The 22,167-nt window shown below is 34.1% G+C and overlaps 1 protein-coding gene across 1 annotated transcript; it reads right to left on the bottom strand.

The window, feature by feature from the left end:
• Positions 1-17,873: 17,873 nt before the first annotated feature.
• LOC143888947 (uncharacterized) lies at positions 17,874-21,862 on the bottom strand. The gene is made up of 3 exons (XM_077393327.1): positions 20,879-21,862; positions 19,641-20,749; positions 17,874-18,702 (listed from the first exon to the last, which is right to left on the bottom strand). The coding sequence occupies exons 1-3, from the start codon at positions 21,860-21,862 to the stop codon at positions 17,874-17,876; spliced, it is 2,922 nt and encodes a 973-aa protein (XP_077249442.1).
• Between the last annotated feature and the right edge of the window lie 305 nt (positions 21,863-22,167).

The following is a 22,167-nucleotide window of genomic DNA, read 5'->3' as shown; positions in this document are numbered from 1 at the left end:
TTTAAAATAAGAAACTTTCTATTGTTTTAAGCTCCATCTTTCATCAACTAAATCTAAGATTAAATACCATCTCATCCTCATCTCAAAACTTGGCTAAAGGCTTCTTGACACCATCTCTAGGGTTTCATACATCTAAAGGATGGATGTTTTATAAAGTTTGAAAAATAAGAAACTTTATATTTTTTCAATCTCCATCCTTCATCCACTAAATCTAAGATTCAAAACCATCTCATCCTCAATTCAGAACCTGGCTAATAGCAACTTTATACCATATCTAGGGTTTACTAAGTCTAAAAAATTGATGTTTTATAAAGTTTCTAAAATAACAAACTTTCTATTTTTTTCAATCTCTATCCTTCATCAATTAATTCTAAGATTCAATACCCTTTGATTCTCATCCATAAACTTGGTTAAAAACTCCATGACACCATCTCTAAGGTTTCCTATGTCTAAAAGATGGATGTTTTAAAAAGTTTCTAAAATAAGAAACTTTCTATTTTTTCAACCTCCATCTTTTATCAACTAAATCTAAGATTCAATACGTTCTCATCCTTATCTCAAAACTCGGCTAAAAGCTCCTTAACAATATCTCGAGGTTTTCCTCGTCTAAAAGATGGATGTCTTATGAAGTTTTTAACATAAGAAACTTTAAATTTTTTCAATTTCCATCCTCAATCGACTAAATCTAAGATTAAATATCATCTCATGTTCATCTCAAAACTTGGCTAAAAGCTCTTTCACACCATCTCTAAGGTTTCCGTTGTCTAAAATAAGTATGTTTTATAAAGTTTCTAAAATAAGAAAGTTTTGATTTTTCAATCTCCACCCTTGATCAACTAAATCCAAGATTCAATACCATCTAATCCTCATGTCAAAACTTTGCTAAAAGCTCATTGACACCATCTATTGGGTTCCCTATGTCTAAAAGATTGATGTCTTATAAATTTTATATAATAAAAAATTTTCTATTTTTTCAATCTCCATCCTTGATCAACTAAATCTAAGCTTCAACACCATTATATCCTCATTTCAAAACATGGCTAAAAGCTCATTGACACCGTCTATAGGGTTTCGTATGTCTAAAAGATGGATGTTTTATAAAGTTTCTAAAATAAGAAACTCAATCAACTAATTCTATGATTCAATACCATTGCAACCTCATCAGTAAACTTTGCTAAAAGCCCCTTCACACCATTCTAGGGTTTCTTACATATAAAAGATGGATGTTTTATAAATTTCTAAAATAAGAAACTTTCTACGTTTCCAATCTCCATCCTTCTTCAACTAAATCTAAGATTCATTACCATCTGATCGTCATCTCAAAACTTGACTAAAAGCTCATTGCCACTATCTCTAGGATCTCATATGTCCAAAAGATGGATGTTTTACAAAGTTTCTAAAATAATAAACTTTCTATCTTATCAATCTCCATCATTTATCAACTAAATCTAAGAATCAATACCAACAAATCCTCATCTCAAAACTTGGCTAAAAGCTTCTTGACACCATCTGTATGGTTTTCTAAGTCTAAAAGATTAATATTTTATAAATTTTCTAAACTAATAAACTTTCTATTTTTTCAATCTTCAGCCTTCATATTGTAAATCTATGATTCAATACCATGTCATCGTCATCCCAAAACAAGGCTAAAAGCTCTTTCACACCATCTATAGGGTTTCTTATGTCTAAAAGGTGAATGTTTTATAAAGTTTCTAAAATTCGAAGCTTTCTATTTTTTCAATTTCTATCCATGATCAACAAAATCTAAGATTTAATACCATTTAATCCTTATTTCAAAACTTGACTAAAAGCTCCTTTACACCATCTCTAGGGTTTCTTATGTTTAAAAGATAGATGTTTTGTAAACTTTTTAAAATATTAAACTTTCTATTTTTTCAATATCAATCCTTCACCAACTAAATCTAAGATTAAATACCATCTCATCCTCGTCTCAAAACTTGGCTAAAATCTCCTTCAAAACATCCCTAAGGTTTCCTATGTCTAAAAGATGGATGTCTTACAAAGTTTCTTAAATAAAAAACTTTCTATTTTTTCAATCTTCATCCTTTATCAAATAAATCTAACATTCAATACCATATAATCCTCATCTCAAAACTTGGGTAAAAGCTCCTTGACACCATTAATGGGGTTTCATATGTTTAATAGATGGATGTTTTATAAAAATTTTAATATCAGAAAATTTATATTTCTTCAATCTCCATCCTTTATCAACTAAATCTAAGATTCAATATCATCTCATCTTCATCTCAAAACTTAGCTAAAAGCTCCTTGACACCATCTCTAGGGTTTCCTATGTTTAAAAGATAGTTGTTTTATAAAGTTTCTAAAATAAGAAACATTTAAATTTTTGAACCGATATCCTTTATCAATTAAATCTATGATTCAATACCATCTGATCCTCAACCCAAAAGTTAGCTAAAAGCCCATTGACATCATCTCTAGGGTTTCCTACATCTAAAAGACGGAAGATTTTTAAAATTTCTCAAATAAGAAACTTTCTATTTTTCCAATCATCATCCTCGATTAACTAAATCTAAGATTCAATACCATCTAAACCTCTTCTCAAAACTTGGCTACAAGCTCATTTACACCATCCCTAGGGTTTCATATGTCTAAAAGATTGATGTTTTATAAAGTTTCTAAAATAAGAAACTTTCTATTTTTCCAATCTCCATCCCTCATTAACTAGATCTAAGATTCAATACCATCTCCTCCTCATCTTAAAACTTGGCTAAAAGGTCCTTGACACCATCTCTAGGGTTTCCTATGTGAAAAAGCTGGATGTTTTATAAGTTTTCTAAAATAAGAAACTTTCTATTTTTTCAATTTTCATCATTCATCAACAAAATCTAAGATTCAATACCCTCTCATTCTCATCCCAAAACTTGGCCAAAAGCTCACTGACGTCATCTCTAGGGTTTCCTATATCTAAAAGATGGATGTTTTCTAAAGTTTCTAAAATAAGAAACTTTCTACTTTTTCGATCTCCATCCTTAATAAACTAAATCTAAGATTTTATACCATCTTATCATCATCCCAAAACTTGGCTAAAAGGTCATTGACACCATCTCTAGGGTCTCCGATGTCTAAAAGATGAATGTTTTATAAAGTTTCTAATATATGAAACTTTTCATTTTTTCAATCTCCATACTTCATCAACTAAATCTAAGATTTAATATCATCTTATCTTCATCCCAAAACATGGCTAAAATCTCCTTCACACCATCTCTAGAGTCTCGTATGTTTAAAAGATGGATGTTTTATAAAGTTTAAAAAATAAGCAACTTACAATTTTTTCAGTCTCCACCCTTTATCAACTAAATCTAAGATTCAATACCATCTCATCCTCATCTCAAAATTTGGTTAAAAGCTCCTTAACACCATCTCTAGGTTTTCCTATGTCTAAAAGATGGATGTCTTATATAGTTTCTAAAAGAAGAAACTTTTTTTTTCAATTTCCATCATTAATCAACTAAATCTAAGATTCAATATCATCTTATCCTCACCTCAAAACTTTGCTAAAAGCTCATTCACACCATCTCTAGGGTTTCCTTTGTCTAAAAGATTGATGTTTTACGAAGTTTCGGATCATAATCTCAAAACTTGGCTAAGAGCTCCTTGACACCATCTCTAGGGTCTCTTATGCTTAAAAAAGGATGTTTTATTAAATTTCTAAAATAAGAAAGTTTCTATTTTTTCAATCTCCATCCTTTATCAACTGAATGTAAGGCTCAAAACCTTCTCATCCTCCTCGCAAAACTTAGCTAAATGCTCCTTCACACCATTTCTAGGGTCTCTTATGTGTAAAAGATTAATGTTTTTTAAAGTTTCTACTTCAATTTTTTTCAATCTCCATTCTTCGTCAACTAATTCTAAGATTCAATATCAACTTATCCTCATCCCAAAATATGGTTAAAAGGTCATTGACACCATCTCTAGGGTCACGTATGTCTAAATGATGGATCTTTTTTAAAGTTTCAAAAATAAGCAACTTACAAGTTTTTTCAGTCTCCACCATTTTATCAACTAAATCCAAGTTTCAGTACCATCTCATCCTCAAGTCAAAACTTCGATGGAAGCTCCTTGACACCATCTCTAGGTTTTCCTATGTCTAAAAGATGGATCTCTTATAAAGTTTCTAAAATAAGAAACTTTCTATTTTTTCAATTTCCATCCTTCATCACCTAAATCTAAGATTCAATATCATCTCATCCTCATCTCAAAACTTGGCTAAAAGCTCCTTCACACTATCTCTAGGGTTTTCTCTTTCTAAAAGATGAATGTTTTGTAAAGTTTCTCATCATCATCTCAAAACTTGGCTAAAAGCTCGTTAACACCATCTCTAGGGTCTCTTATGTTTTGAAAGATTTTTTTCATTCTCCATCTTAGATCAACTAAATCTCAGATTCATTACCATTTAATGCTCATCTCAAAACTTGGCTAAAAGCTCCTTGACACCATCTATGGGGTTTCCTATGTCAAAAAGATTGATGTCTTATAAATTTTCTATAATAAAAAATTTTCTATTTTTTCAATCTCCATCCTTGATCAACTAAAACTAAGCTTTAATACCATCAAATCCTCATTTCAAAAAACGGCTAAAACCTCTTTGACACCATCTATAAGGTTTCATATGTCTAAAAGATGGATGTTTTATAAAGTTTCTAAAAGAAAAACCTTAATCAACTAATTCTAAGATTCAATACCATCGTAATCTCATCACCAAACTTGGCTAAAAGCTCCTTCACACCATCTCTAGGGTATCTTACGTCTGAAAGATGGATGTTTTATAAAGTTTCAAAAATAAGAAACTTTTTATTTTTTCAATCTCCACCTTTCTTCAACTAAATCTAGATTCAATTCCATCTCATCCTCATCTTAAAATTTGGCTAAAAGCTCATTGACACTATCTCTAGGATCTCCTCTGTCGAAAAGATGGATGTTTTACAAAGTTTCTAAAATAATAAACTTTCTATTTTTCCAATCTCCATCTTTTATCAACTAAATCTAAGATTCAATACCAACTAATCCTCATATCAAGACTTGGCTAAAAGCTCCTTGACACCATCTGTAGGGTTTCCTAAGTCTAAAAGATTAATGTTTTATAAAGTATCTAAAATAATAAACTTTCTATTTTTTCAATCTCCATCAATCATACTCTAAATCTATGATTAAATACCATGTCATCATCGTCTCAAAACTTTGCTAAAAGCTCCTTTACACTATTTATAGGGTTTCTTATGTCTAAAAGGTGGATGTTTGATAAAGTTTCTAAAATCCGAAACTTTCTTATTTTTCAATTTCTATCCATGGTCAACTAAATCTAAGATTCAATATCATCAAATCCTCATATCAAAACTTGGCTAAAAGCTCATTGACACCATCTCTAGGGTTTCCTATGTTTAAAAGATGGATATTTTATAAAGTTTCTAAAATAAGAAACTTTTTATTGTTTCAATCTCAATCATTGACCAACTAAATCAAAGATTAAATACCATCTCATCCTCATCTCAAAACTTGGCAAAAAGCTCATTCAAAACATCTCTTGGGTTTTCTATTTCTAAAAGATGGATGTTTTACAAAGTTTCTAAAATAAAAACTTTCTATTTTTTCAATCTCTATCATTTATCAACTAAATCTAATATTCAATACCATATAATCCTCATCTCGAAACTTGACTAAAAGCTGCTTGACATCATCAATGAGGTTTCATATGTTTAATAGATGAATGTTTTATAACGTTTGTAAAATCAGAAAATTTCAATTTCTTCAATCTCTATCCTTTATCAACTAAATCTAATATTCAATACCATCTCATCCTCATCTCAAAACTTGGCTAAAAGCTCCTTGACACCATTTCTAGGGTTTCTTATATTTAAAAGATGATTGTTTTATAAAGTTTCTATAATAAGAAAACTTTTAATTTTTTCAATCTCTATCCTTTAACAATTAAATCTAAGATTCAATACCATCTCATCCTCATTCCAAAACTTAACTAAAAGCTCATTGACACCATCTCTAGTGTTCCTACTTCTAAAAGATGGAAATTTATTAAAGTTTTTAAAATAAGAAACTTTCAAGTTTTTCAATCACCATCCTTGATTAACTAAATCTAAGATTCAATACCATCTAAACCTCTTATCAAAACCTGGCTAAAAGCTCCTTCACACCATCTCTAGGGTTTCCTATGTCTAAAAGATTAATGTTTTATGAAGTTACTAAAATAAGAAACTTTCTCTTTTTTCAATCTCTATCCTTCATCAACTAAATCTAAGATTCAATACCATCTCCTCCTCATTTTAAAACTTGGCAAAAAGCTCCTTTACACCATCTCTAGGGTTTCCTTTGTGTAAAAGATGGATGTTTTATAAGGTTTCTAAAATAAGAAACCTTCTATTTTTTCAATATTCTTCTTTCATCAACTAATTCTAAGATTCAATACCCTCTCCTTCTCATCCCAAAACTTGGCTAAAAGCTTGTTGACGTCATATCTAGGGTTTCCAATGTCTAAAAGATGGATGTTTTCTAAAGTTTCTAAAATAAGAAACTTTCTATTTTTTCAATCTCCATCATTCATCAACTAAATCTAAGATTTTATATCATCTCATCATCATCCCAAAACTAGGGTAAAAGATGATTAACATCCTCTTTAGGGTCTCCTATGTCTAAAAGATGAATATTTTATAAAGTTTCTAATATATGACACTTTCTATTTTTTCAATCTCCATACTTCGTAAACTAAATCTAAAATTCAATATCATCTTATCTTCATCCCAAAACATGGCTAAAATCTCCTTCACACCATCTCTAGGCTCTCGTTTGTTTAAAAGATGGATGTTTTATAAAGTTTCAAAAATAAGCAACTTACAATTTTTTCAATCTCCACCCTTTATCAACTAAATCTAAGATTCAATACCATCTCATCCTCATCTCAAAATTTGGTTAAAAGCTCCTTAACACCATTCATAGGTTTTGCTATGTCTAAAATAAGAAACTTTATATTTTTTCAATTTCCATCCTTCATCAACTAAATCTAACATTCAATATCATCTAATCCTCATCTCAAAATTTTGGTAAAAGCTCCTTCACACCATCTCTAGGGTTTCCTCTGTCTAAGAGATAGATGTCTTATAAAGTTTCTGATCGCCATCCCAAAACATGGCTAAGAGCTCGTTCACACCATCTCTAGGGTCTCTTATGTCTAAAAGATGGATGTTTTATAAAGTTTCTAAAATAAGAAACTTTCTATTTTTTCAATATCCATCATTTATTAACTAAATGTAAGGTTCAATACCATCTCATCCTCATCTCAAAAAGTTAGCTAAAAGCTCATTCACACAATCTCTAGGGTCTCTTATGGCTAAAAGATTATTGTTTTATAAAGTTTCTACTTTACGAAACTTTCTATTTTTTTATTCTCTATTCTTCGTCAACTAAATCTAAGATTAAATATCATCTTATCCTCATCCTCAAAACATGGCTAATAGGTCCTTGCCATCATCTCTAGGGGCACGCATATCTAAAAGACGGATCTTTTATAAAGTTTCAAAAATAAGCAACTTACAATTTTTTCAATCTCCACCCTTTATTAACTAAATCCAAGTTTCAATACCATCTCATCCTAATTTGAAAACTTAGTTAGAAGCTCCTTAACACCATCTCTAGGTTTTCCTATGTCTAAAAGATGGATATTTTATAAAGTTTCTAAAATAAGAGCCTTTCCATTTTTTCAATTTCCATCCTTCATCACCAAAATCTAAGATTCAATATCATCTCATCCTCATCTCAAAACTTAGCTAAAACCTCCTTCACACCATCTCTAGCGTTTTTTCTTTCTAAAATAGGGATGTTTTATAAAGTTTCTCATCATCATCCCAAAACTTTGCTAAAAGCTCGTTGACACCATCTCAAGATTCTCTTATTTCTAACAGATGGATGTTTTATAAAGTTTATAAAATAAGAAACTTTTTTTTTTCATTCTCCATCCTCGATCAACTAAATCTCAGATTCAATACCATCTAATCCTCATCTCAAAACTTGGCTAAAAGGTCCTTGACACCATCTATGGGGTTTCCTATATTTAAAGGATTGATGTTTTATAAAGTTTCTAAAATAAGAAACTTTCTATTTTCTCAATCTCCAACCTTTATCAACTAAATCTAAGATTCAATACCATCTCATCCTCATATCAAAACTTGGCGAAAAGCTCCTTCACAGCATCTCTAGGGTTTCATATGTCTAAAAGATGTATGTTTTATAAAATTTCTAAAATAAAAGACATTCTATTTTTTCAATCTTCATCCTTCATCAACAAACTCTATGATTCAATACCCTCTCATTCTCATCTCAAAACTTGGCTAAAAGCTATTTGTCATCATCTCTAAGGTTTCCTATATTAAAAGATGGATGTTTTATAAAGTTTCTAATATAAGAAACTTTCAATTTTTAAAATTTCCATCATTAATCAACTAAATCTAACATTCAATACCATCTCATCATCATCCCAAAACCTAGCTTAAAGCTCAATGACACAATCTCTAAGGTTTCTTATGTTTAAAAGATAGATATTTTATAAAGTTTCTAAAATAAGAAACTTTCTATTCTTTCAATCTCGATTCTTCATCAACTACATTGAAGATTCAATGTCATCTATGCTTATCCCAAAACATGGCTGAAAGCACCTTTACACCATCTCTAGGGTCTTCAATGTCTAAAATATGGATGTTTGATAAAGTTCTTAAAATAGGAAACTTCCTATTTTTTTAATCTCCATCATTTATTAACTAAATCTAAGATTCGATATCATCTCATCCTCATCTCAAAACTTGGCTAAAAGCTACATAACACCATCTCTACGGTTTGCTAAGTCTGAAAGATTGATATTTTATAAAGTTTCTAAATTAATAAACATTTTATTTTTTTCAATCTCTATCCTTGATCAATTAAATCTAAGATTCAGTACCATCTAATCCGCATCTCCAAACTTGGCCAAAAGCACCTTAACACCAATTATGGGGTTTCCTATTTCTTAAAGATTGATGTTTTATAAAGTTTCTAATATAAGAAAATTTTTATTTTTTCAATCCCCATCCTTCATCAACTAAATCTAAGATTCAATATCATCTCATCTTCATCTTCATCTCAAAACTCGGCTAAAAGCCCCTTGATACCATCTTTAGGGTTTCCTATGTCTAAAAGATCAATTTTTTTATAAAGTCTTTAAAATAAAAAACTTTCTATTTTTCAATCTCCAACTTTAATCAACTAAATCTAAGATTTAATACCCTTTCATTCTCCTCTCAAAACTTGGCTAAAAGCACCTTGACACCATCTCTAAGGTTCCTATGTCTAAAAGATAGATGTTTTATAAAGTTTCTAAAATATGAAACTTTCTATTTTTTCAATCACTATCCTTTATCAACTAAATCTAATATTAATATCATCTCATCCTCATCCTAAAACCTCGCTAAATACTCCTTGACACCATCTCTACGGTTTACTAAGTCTAAAAGATTGATGTTTTATAAACATTTTAAAATTAAAAACTTTCTATTTTTTCAATCTCCGTCCTTAATAAATTAAATCTAAGATTCAATACCATCTAATCCTCATCGCAAAATATGACTAAGAGCTCGTTGACATCATCTCTAGGGTTTCTTATATTTTAAAGAGGGATATTTAATGAAGTTTCTAAAATCAGAAACTTTGTTTTTAAGTCTCCATCCTTCATCAACTAAATCTAAGACTCAATATCATCGCATCGTTATCTCAAAACTTAGGTAAAAGCTCCTTGACACTATCTTTAGGGTTTTATATGTCTAAAAGATAGATATTTTATAAAGTTTCTAAAATAAGAAACTTTCTATTTTTTCAATTCCCATCCTTCATCTACTAAATCTAAGATTCAACACTATCTCATCCCCATCTCAAAACTAGGCAAAAAGCTCATTGACACCATCTCTAGGGTTTACTACGTCTAAAAGATTGATGTTTTATAAAGTTTCTAAAATAAGAAACTTTCTATTTTTTCAATCTCCTTCCTTCATCAACTAAATCTAGGATTCAAAACCATCTCATCATCATCCCAAAATTTGGCAAAAAGCTCTTTGGCACAATCTCTAGGGTCTCCAATTTCTAAAAGATGGATGTTTTACAAAGTTTCTAAACTAAGAAACTTTTTATTTTTTCAATCTCCATCCCTTATCAACTACATCTCAGATTTAATGCCATCTAATCCTCATCTCAAAACTTGGCTAAAAGCTCGTTAACATCATCTATAGGGTTTCATATGTGTAAAAGATGGATGTTTTATAAAGTTTCTAAAATAAGAAACTTTCTGTTTTTTCAATCTCCATCCTTCATCAACTAAATCTAAGATTCAATATCATCTCATCCTCATCTCAAAAGTTGGGTAAAAGCACCTTAACTTCATCTCTAGGGTTTTCTATATCTAAAAGATAGATGTTTTATAAAGTTTCAAAAATAACAAAGTTTTTATTTTTTCAATCTCCATCCTTGATCAACTAAGTCTAAGATTTAATACCATTTCATCCTCATCTCAAAACTTGGCTAAAAGCTCATTGACACTAACTCTAGGGTTTACTAAGTTTAAAAGACTGATGTTTTATAGAGTTTCTAAAATAAGAAACTTTTTATTTTTTCAATTTCAATCCTTCATCAACTAAATTTAAGATTCAATACAATCTCATCTTCTTCTCAAAATATGGCTAATAGCTCATTGACCCCATATGTAGGGCTTACTAAGTCTAAAAGATTGATGTTTTATAAAGTTTCTAAAATAAGATACTTTTTTATTTTTTAAATCTCCATCCTTTATCAACTAAATCTAAGATTCGATACCCTCTCTTTCTCATCTCAAAAATTGGCTGAAAGCTCGTTGACATCATCTGTAGGGTTTACCATGTCTAAAACAATGTTTTTTTACAAATTTTCAAAAATAAGAAACTTTAAATTTTTTCAATCTCCATCATTCATCAACTAAATCTAAGATTCAAAATCATCTCATCCTCATCTCAAAACTTGGCTAAATGCTCATTGAAGATTTGATGGTATTAAATCTTATATTTAGTTGATGAAGGATGGGGATTGAAAAAATAGAAAGTTTCTTATTTTATAAATTTTATAAAACATCTATCTTTGAGACATAGTAAACCTTAGAGATGCTGTCAAGGAGTTTTTAGCTATGTATTGAGAAGATAATGAAATGGTATTGAATCTTAGATTTAGTTGATGAAGTTTGGAGATTGAAAAAATAGAAAGTTTCTTATTTTAGAAACTTTATAAAACATCAATCTTTTAGACTTAATAAACCTTAGAGATGGTGTAAAGGGGCTTTTAGCCAAGTTTTGAGGTTAGCATGAGATGGTATTGAACCTTAGATTCACTTGATTAAGGATGGAGATTAAAAAAATAAAAAGTTTCGTATTTTAGAAACTTCATAAACCATCAATCTTTTTGACTTAGTAAACCCTAAAAATAGTGTCAAGGAGCTTTTAGCCAAGTTTTGAGATGAGGATGACATTGTATTGAATCTTAGATTTTGTTGATAAAGGATGGAGATTGAAAAAATAAAAAGGTTTCTTATTTTAGAGCCTTTATAAAACATTAATCTTTTAGACTTAGTAAACCCTATAGATGGTGTCAAAGGCTTTTAGCCAAATTTTGAGATGAGGATGAGATGGTATTTAATCTTAGATTTAGTTGAAGAAGGATATAGATTGAAAAAAGAGAAAGTTTCTTATTATAGAAACTTTAGAAAACATCCATCTTTTAGACATAGGAAACTGTAGAGATGGTGTTAACGAGCTTTTAGCAAATTTTTGGGATGAGGATGAAAGGGTATTGAATCTTAGATTAAGTTGATGAAAGATAGAGATTGAAATAACATAGTTTCTAATTTTAAAAACTTTACAAAACATCCATCTTTTAGACATAGGAAACCCTATAGTTGGTGTCAAGGAGCTTTTATCCAAGTTTTGAGATGAGGATTAGATGGTATTGAATCCAACAATTAGTTGATCCAGAATGGAGATTGAGAAATTTGAAAGTTACTTATTTTAGATACTTTAACAAACATCCATCTTTTAGACATAAGAGACTGTAAGCCCAATGGTTTTCACCTTGGCATTCCCATCTTGTTTTGATGATTCCAATACACAAGTGATCTTTTATCACTAATGTGTTTGAATGTCTAAGTTGTAGATTATGATAAAGTAAGATCAAGGATGCTTGGATTGAAGGCCAAGAAGCTCACATTGGACCATCAATTGGAAGGCCAAAGTCATCAAGCAAGAAGTCATGAAGACTTGAAGACATGAAGAAATTCATATTGAAGACCATTTTTTGTCTTTTAGAATGTATTTGATCCAAACCTAGATTAGGCTTTTAGAGGCATAATTAAGTTAATCTCACACACCCTAAATAAACAAGTGATTGTATTTGTGGAGTTCCAACACCTTGGAACCCTCATAGCAATCCCATCATGGTTGAGAATTGGAAGCCCAAAACAGAATTGAAAATCTGCTCTGCATAGGCTTCTCGGAACTCCGAGAATTATTCTCGGAACTCCGAGAAATGGTCCAGTAGACTTTTTCCAACTTCTGTGTGGCTTCTCGGAACTCCGAGAACACTCCAACGGTCTGAAAAAGAGCCGTTTGGAATTTTGCTGGAATTACCTCAATGCCATTGAACGGTCATATTTTGGTTTTCCTATAAATATGGGTGTTCTAAACATACAAACTATCAATCCTAACACTCTAAAACTTCATTTGAATATCCAAGAGTGAATCAAACTTCAATTGTGCCTCTCTTCACCATCTTTAGGATTTGGATCATAGGCTCAAATTTGTACATCCATTTTGTAACCCTTGTGAGGGATTTTTCATTTCTTTCTTTCAAACCTTCGAGTGTTGTATTCGGGCGAGTATTCGGAGAAGCGTAGCCCATTCTCCGTGGTGAGGATAGCCATCGAGGTTAAAGCTATTGGGGTGAGGATAGCCACCAAAGTTAAAGCTATTGTAATTGGCATTCGATCTTCGCCAAGGTTAAGAAGATCAAATAGTGAATCCATCAACGGGTTTGGTTGGTGGAGTGGAGTAGGCCTCGGATTTGAGGACCGAACCACTTTAAATCTCGGGTGCACTCTTTCTATCTCTTTGCTCTTTTATTTGCATTGCACCATTAGATTTAACTTGTATGCTTGAATATTGATTCTTGATCTCTTAATCTTTAAAATCGGTTTAAAGGTATTAAAATTGGTAGATTCTATTTCTTAAACAACCATATTCTCCCTCCTCATTGTGTTGCCAATCTAGTTTAACTTGGGACCCCCCTACATCGGATTTTCAGAGACCCTAGAGACGGTGTCAAGGACCTTTTAGCAATGTTTTGGTATGATGATGAGATGGTATTGATTCTTAGATTTAGTTGATGAAGGATGAAGATAGAAAAAATAGAAAGTTTCTTATCTTAGGAACTTTATAAAACATCCATCTTTTAGACGTAAGAAACCCTATAAATAGTGTAAATAAGATTTTTACCAAGTTTTGGGATGCGGATTAGATGGTATGGAATCTTAGATTTAGTTGATAAATGATAGAGTTTGAAAAAATAGAAAGTGTATTATTTTAGAAACTTTAAAAAAAATCAATCTTTTAGACATAATAAACCCCATAGATGATGTCAATGTGCTTTTAGCAAAGTTTTGAGATGAGGATGAGATGATATTAAATCTTAGATTTAGTTGATAAATGTTGGATATTGAAAAACTAGAAAGTTTTTTATTTTAGAAACTTTATAAAACATCCATCTTTTAGACATAGGAAACCCTAAAGATGATGTCAGCGACCTTTTACCCAAGTTTTGGGTTGGGAATGAGAGGGTATTGAATCTTAGATTTAGCTGATGAAGGATGGAGATTTTAAAAGTAGAATGTTTCTTACTTTAGATACTTTACTAAACATCCATCGTTTAGACATAAGAAACTCTAGAGATGGTGTCAATGAGCTTTTAGCCTAGTTTTGGGATGACAATAAGATGGTATTGAATCTTAGATTTAGTTGATGAAGGATGGAGATTGAAAAAAAAAGAAAGTTTCTTATTTTAGAAACTTTGTAATACATCAACCTTTTAGACATAGGAAACCGTAATGATGGTGTTAAGAAGCTTTTAGCCAAGTTTTGAGATAAGGTGAGATGGTATTGAATCTTAGATTTAGTTTATAAGGGTTGTTAAATGAAAAAATAGAAAGTTTCTAATTTTAAGAACTTTATAAAACATCCATCTTTTCAACATAAGAGACCCTAGAGACGGTGTCAAGGAGCTTTTAGATATGTTTTGGGATAAGGATGAGATGATATTTTATAAACTTTCATATTTTATAAACTTTATAAAACATCCATCTTCTAAACATTAGAAACCCTAGACATGATGTCAACAAGCTTTTAGCTAAGTTTTGGGTTGAGAATGAGTGGGTATTGAATCTAAGATTTAGTTGATGAAGGATGGAGATTGAAAAAATATAAAGTTTCTTATTTTTGAAGGTTTATAAAACATCAATCTTTTAGACTTTGTAAACACTAGAGATGGTGTAAAGTTGCTTTTAGCCAACTTTTGAGATGAGGATGAGATGGTATTTAATCTTAGATTTAGTTGATTAAGGATGGAGATTGAAAATATTGAAAGTTTCACATTTTACAAACTTTATAAAATATTCATCTTTTAGACATACGAAACCCTAGAGATGATGTCAAGGAGCTTTTAACTAAGTTTTGGGATGGGAATGAGAGGGTGTTGAATTTTATATTTAGGTGATTACGTATGGAGTTTGAAAAAATAGAAAGTTTCTTATTTTAGAAAGTTTATAAGACATCAACTTTTTAGACTTGGTAAACCCTAGTAATGGTGTAAATGAGCTTTTAGCCAAGTTTTGAGATGAGGATGAGATGGTATTGAAAATTAGATTTTGTTGATAAAAGATGAATATTGAAAAAATAGAAAGTTTCTTATTTTAGAAACTTTATAAAACAACCAGCTTTTAGACATAAGAGACGCTAGAGATTTTTATTTTATTTTTGATGGGCAAGCTGGGGTTAGGCAGACCCCTACCAGATATATTAAAAGAAAAAAGAGATACATCATGAAAGCCAAAAGGCAACCCCACAGCAGATGAGGAAACTAAAAAGAACTCCAAAAGGAGAACCAAAAGGAACACTAAAGAGGACCAGAGAGCCCCCAACCAAAACAGAGCAAGACAACCCAAAAGGGGCAAGAAAAGAAAACAAACAAACACCCCAAATCAAGCCCCAATGATCCAAACTTATCCTAATTTAGAGAGGGTCTTGAAATGGAGGGAAGCACAAATGTAGGAGATGGTCGAAGGAACAAAACTGGATGTTTCCCTTTCTTTTCCTTCTTTTTTCTGAAATGTTTGCCATGAACCATCTGTGGAGTGAGAGTCCGGAGAAGGAGCTACTGAATTTGAGATTTTCGCAAGAGTATCAGAACTAAGGCCTTCAAGGGCTGAGAATTTATTACCAAATTGAATTGCAGACCTATGCATAGGCACAAGGGGACTAAAGTTGGTCGGAAGAGGAGAATTTTTATCCAAGTTCTGATTTGTATCTTCATATTGATGGAGGACTGAACCCGAAATATCAGAGACAATTTCGGATTGGATTTTGCTGACTGGTCTCCATTCTTTCTTAGGCTAAGGATGAACATGATTTGAATAAAGATGGCAAGCTTTATTACTGTGACTAAAGTCCTTGCAAAATGAACAGGAACTCAGTTTCCAATCATAATCAATTTGTTGAATAATCTCACTTGAGGAGGTACGAAGCTTTATAGATTCTGGGAGGGATTGATCCGCACTAACTAGCACACATAGCCTAGCATAATTCAGCCTAGATGACTCAGCTGTTTGAGTGTCCATGTAGAGGGGCTTACCAATCAAGCTAGCAATTCTACTTAGACAATGGTGGTTCCAAAACTTTAGATGGAGCCCACGAAGCTTGATCCAGATCGAAATTTCTGTGATTTTTTTGTTTTCCATGGTGGTATTTGGTTCCCATCGTTGAAGAATCAATGGCCTTCCCCCAAAATTTTGACCATTCTCCACTAGGACCCGAGTACAATCTTCCTCACACGAGAATTTAAAGAGAAAGAAGCCATGGTCCATGGTAAACATTTGAAGAGTACCTTGCAACTTGATGGAGCCCACGAAGCTTGATCCAGATCGGAATTTCTGTGATTTTTTTCTTTTCCATGGTGGTATTTGGTTCCCATCGTTGAAGAATCAATGGCCTTCCCCCAAAATTTTGACCATTCTCCATTAGGACCCGAGTACAATCTTCCTCACACAAGAATTTAAAGAGAAAGAAGCCATGGTCCATGGTAAACATTTGAAGAGTACCTTGCAACTTCCATTTGCGGCTTAGAGCATCTCAGAGGGAAATGAAGTAGGGTCTCTTCCCAATGAAATACCCTACGAGGCAGTTAGCCCATGGGAAGCTAGAGATGGTGTCAAGGGGCTTTTAACCTAGTTTTAGGATGATGAGGAGATGGTTTTGAATCTTAGATTTAGTTGTTGAAGGATAGAGATTGAAAAAATAGAAAATTTCTTACCTTAGAAACTTTTTAAAACATCCATCTTTTAAACATAGGAAACCCTAGAGATGGTGTCAAGGGATTTTAGCCAAGTTTTGAGATGAGGATGAGATGGTATTGAATCGTAGATTTAGTTGGTGAATGATAGAGATTGAAAAATAGAAAATTTCTTATTTTAGAAACTTTATATAATATACATCTTTTCGACATAAGAAACCTAGAGATGGTGTCAAGGGGCTTTTAGCAATATTTTGAGATGATGATGAGATTGTATTGAATCTTAGATTTAGTTGATTAAGGATTAAGATTGAAAAAATAGAAAGTTTCTAATTTTAGAAAGTTTATAAAACATCCATCTGTTAGACATAAGAAATCCTAGATATGGTGTGAAAGGGCTTTTAACCAAGTTTTGAGATGAGGATGAGATGATATTGAACCTTAGATTTTGTTTATAAAGGATGGAGAATGAAAAAATAGAAAACTTCTTACAATAGAAACTTTATAAAACATCCATCTTTTATACATATGGAACCCCAGAGATGATGTCAACGAGCTTTTAGCCAAGTTTTGGGATGAGAATGAGAGGGTATTTCATCTAAGATTTAGTTGAGAAAGGATGAAAATTGGAAAAATAGAACGTTTCTTATTTTAGAAACTTTATGAAACATTCATCTTTTAGACATATGAGACCATAGAGATAGTGTCAAGGAGCTTTTAGCCGTTTTTTGGGATGAGGATGAGATGGTTTTGAATCTTAGATTTAGTTGATGAAGGATGTAGATCGTAAAATTGAAAGTTTCTTATTTTTTAAACTGGTTTAGAGATGGTGTCAAAGAGCTTTTAGCCAAGTTTTGAGATGCGGATGTGATGGTATTGAATCTTAGATTTAGTTGAGGAAGGATGGAGGTTGATAAAATAGAAAGTTCCTTATTTTAAAAATATTATAAAACAACCATCTTTTAGACCTAGGAAACCCTATGGATGATGTCAACAAGCTTTTAGCCAAGTTTTGGGATGAGAATGAGAGGGTATTGAATATTAAATTTTTTTTTTGATGAGTAAGCAGGGGTTAGGCAGGACCCCAACCAGGCATTAGAAAATAAAAAGAGATACAACTAGGGGGGCTGAAAAGCCAACAAAAAGGGAACAAGCTCCCAACAACAGAAAACCCAAAGGACAGAAAGACGAAACATGAAAATTACAATCTAGAGTACTCACTCCCTCTCCTATCGGAGTCCAATAGCAGAAGGAGAACTGGGGTGGCCAGGAAAGGGGAGGCCATAACCTTTGCAAGGGCAGTTCTGTTTAGAAAGGTAGTCTGCTACACTATTTCCTTCGCGCCAAATGTGGGAAACCTTCCATTGGACTAAACGGGAAAGCAAGTGATGGATGACCTGAATATGAGTAAAGCATTTCCAGGGAGTTTTAGAGGTGGCCATGATAATATCAGCTGCTGTTTTAGAATCAACTTCAATCCAAATCTTAGTCAAACCCCAAGATGAGGCCAGCCTAAGACCTTCAAGCACAGCCCTGATTTCCAGCGCAAGAATCTCCTCATGCTCTACATTAACGGAAAACATAGATAGGAGGAAACCGTTATTATCCCGTATAGCACCTCCCATACCTCCCCCATCCGCGTCTAGAGAAGCATCCGAGTTAATTTTGAAAGTCCCTTGATTCGGTTTATGCCAACAGCAGACCTGAGGAGAACGAATTTTGGGAAATAGAGGACAACCAAAGTTGGCAGCGATGGACCTGTTACTTATGGTGTCCACATCAGTAAGGTTTAGGCCTAACATTTTTGTTCGTATCAGGGATAGAGTTTCGGACAGCAGGACAGAGTTGGGAAGAAAGGTTTTGCGGAAGATTCTGTGGTTTCGCTCCATCCAGATGGTGTAAATTGAGGCTTCAAAAGCAATGAACGCCAATGTGGAAGATTGCCCGGCACCTTTAAAGTGGTTAGCAATCGATAGTTCTTCTTGAATAAGATCAGGTTCAGGGTTGCGCCATAGCTGTAGTTTCCCAAGAATTGATTTCCAAACCCATTTCGAATAACTACATTGGAAAAAGAGATGGTTAACAGATTCTTGGCCTGAGTTGCATAGTATACAGCTTCTGTTGACCGAAGGGTCGAGAAATGGGAGGTTGTCAGTTGTGCTTAGGCCATTATTGAGGGCTTTCCAAGAGACAAGAGCGTGCCGAGGAATATGCCCACTGAACCAAATTCGCAAAGCTCATGCCGGCTTTTCAAATTTCTGTCTGGTAACATCCCACCCACTTTTGGTAGAGAAAATACCACTGCTGGTCAGTTTCCAAATAGGAGAGTTAATTGCAGAGTTATTGAAGATGTCCAAAAGAAGGGATTTTTCCTGAGATAGAGAACCAAGGTTCAGAATAGGATTCCAGGATCCTTCATGATGCAGCTGGTCGAGAGTCTTCAAAGAAGAAAGGGAGGAATCTGATCTGTGCCTGGATATGAGGGACGAGATCACACCCCTTGGATGCCAAGGCTCGTTCCAAAGATCAATGGCAGCTTCATTACCCACTAGGCAACAGATGTGGGGTTTAGCCAGATCTCTACTCCTGATGATACTTCTTATCCCCTAGGAAGGTTTCGAAGGCAGGTTAATGGTCCAGAAGTTATTTGCTTTGATATATTTCAGAGAGAACCAGCGTGCCCATAGGTTATTCTTAGCAGCAATGATAGACCATACCTGCTTGATTCGAAGAGAGACATTGATGTCCCTGAGAAGTCTAATTCCAATACCTCCTTCGCTTTTAGGCCTGCACATTTTTTCCCACGAGATTGAGTGATGCGATTTTTTTCCTTCCGAGCTTCCCCAGATGAAGGACCTGAAAATTCTTTCAATTGAATCCATTACCCCCTTGGGGATATCAAAAGCAGAAGACCAAAAAATCATGAAACTATTCAGCACAGTTTTAACAAGCTCAATTCGACCGGCTTGGCTTAGGCATTTGCTAGACCAACTGACAATACGCTTGCGGACTTTAGTGATAAGAGGAGCACAGTCAGAAACAGTAAGTCTTGAAGTAAACAACGGGAGGCCGGGAGGCCGAGATATCTAATGGGAAGAGTTCCTTCTTTGAACCCCAGAGTTTTTAGGATTTCAAGTTTATCTCTGAGAATAGTGCCCCGAAAAAAGATTTCAGATTTGAAGGGGTTAGCCTCCATCCCAGAAACCTTATGAAACAAAGACAGGCAAGAATATAGAATGGAGGCATTTCGGGTAGATCCCTTGGCAAAGATCATTAGATCATCTGCAAATAGCAGGTGAGTAATGGCTAGAGAGCCTTGAACGAAGGGAGTAGACAGGGCATTCGAGGAGGAGGCATTTTCAAGAAGGACAGAGAGCATTTCCATGGAAATAGAGAAGAGGAAGGGAGAGAGGGGATCACCTTGACGAAGCCCATTAGAGGAAGTGAAGAAGCCTTGGGGGGATCCATTAACCAGGATAGAAAATGAAGGGTTCGAGATGCATTCTTCTATCCAGCCTAACCAGACAGAGTTAAATCCTTGCTTGGCCATGAAGGATAACAGAGCTTGCCGGTTGATGTTGTCAAAGGCTTTAGCGAGATCGATTTTCAGGCACATGGAAGGGGTGGGGGAGGGAAGGTGAAAGCTGTGGAGAAGATCATGGGTGAGGAGGATATTGTCTTGAATTTGTCGACCTCGAATAAAGGTAGATTGAGACGGGCTGATGAGGTTGGAAATGACAATCCGAAGTCGGTTGGCTAGGATTTTTGTTATCGTTTTGTACAAAAAGGTGCAGAGAGATATTGGACGATACTGAGAAGGGGAGGAGCTATCCGGGCCTTTTGGGATGAGGGATATGAAAGTGGCATTAACGGATTTAAGCAGTTTACCCGATTTAAAGAAATTTTTTATGGCGGCAATGAACTCATCTCCCAAAAGGTACCAGAAGGCGCGAAAAAAGGAGGCATTGAAGCCGTCCGGACCCGGAGCTTTATCTCCATTAGTTTTCCAAACCACATCTTTAATCTCCTCTGATGATATTGGCTTGGATAAGATGTCAGCGTCCTCAACATTCAGTTTTTGAATTGGATCAGGGGCAGCAGCAGTCTATATTTTCCCATGATTTAGAATCTTGGAGAAGTGGTTGATCAGAATGGAAGAGATCTCAACAGGGTCGGTGGTTTGAGTGCCATCTCCTCTTTTCATAGCAAGAATATTGTTTTTGTTTTGCCTTACCTTCAGATGCGAGTAAAAGAATTTTGAATTAGAGTCTCCCAATTTAAGCCATTGGGCTCTGGATTTCTGCTTAAGAAAAGATTCTTCGAGGGACGAGAATTTTAACAGGTCCACTCTAATTTTAGCTTCCTGATCAAGAAGGTGAGGGCTGGCTGGATCTTGCTCAATAGAAGCTTGAATCTTTAACAAAGACTTTCTGATAATTGGCACTTGGATGTCAATTCTACCAAAAACCTCTCTGTTCCATTCTTTAATTTGGTTTTTGACCACTTTCAGCTTCTGGATAAAGGAGAACATGGGGTTGCCTTTTACCTTATGATTCCAGGCTCGCTCAACAATGGGGTAGAGGGATTTGTCTGCCAACCACATGTCCATGAACTTGAAGGGCCGAGGACCAAGAGATTGATGATTAAAGCAGGACACAATGAATGGGCTGTGGTCAGAGATTCCTGGAGGGAAGAATTCAGTAAAGGAATTCGGGTAGGAGTGCAACCATTCTTCATTAACAAGAGATCTATCCAGCTTTGCCATTTTCAGATTTCCCTGCTTGCCTTTGTTATTCCAAGTAAGATTAAGACCCACAGAACGAAGATCAGTAAGAGCACAAGTGGTGAGACAGGAGTTGAACTCCTCCATCTGGGCTATATTAGGAGGGTATCCATATCTTTCTTCCCGGCTACGGACAGCATTGAAGTCGCCGAACACAATCCAAGGGGCCTGGTTCAAAGACGCAATATTTACCAATTTGGACCACAGCTCTCTCCTGGAAATATAATAATTATGGGCATAGACAACTGTCATTTTAAAGGTCATACCAGTCTGAATGACTTTCACCTCACAGTGAATATGCTGGCTAGATTCATCAACAATCTTCACGTTTATCATAGCACTGTCCCAGAGGATCCAAATTCTACCTTTAACAACACTCGAATAGTTGCCATGAGCATCCCAACCGTCACAACAATCCTGAACATAGTCCATCATCTTATTACACAAAGCCTTGGTTTCCAGTAAACAACAAATAGAGGTATTGGAGGATTTTAGAAAGCTCTTGATTTCTCTACGTTTTGAGCGGGTGCAGAGCCTCCGGGTGTTCCAAACAGAGATTAACTTCATTGGGAGTCCAGAGCAGAAGGATTCTTGGCTCCACGGGCAGCAGAAAGAGAGGGAGACAAACAATTCAGTTGAGGGTTCGCAGCTCCCAGGTCAAACAGGGAAGGCTTGGGGGGGAGAGTTGGAGGCAGGACAGAGGATACAGGTTGCAACAGCTGAGTCTGAGAAGGGTCAAC

Source organism: Tasmannia lanceolata, unplaced genomic scaffold (genome assembly GCF_043159265.1).
Source record: "Tasmannia lanceolata isolate RefF3 unplaced genomic scaffold, GAP_Taslan_0.1 ptg000012l, whole genome shotgun sequence".
Lineage (NCBI taxonomy): Eukaryota > Viridiplantae > Streptophyta > Magnoliopsida > Canellales > Winteraceae > Tasmannia > Tasmannia lanceolata.
This window is presented reverse-complemented; position numbering and strand designations above follow the sequence as displayed.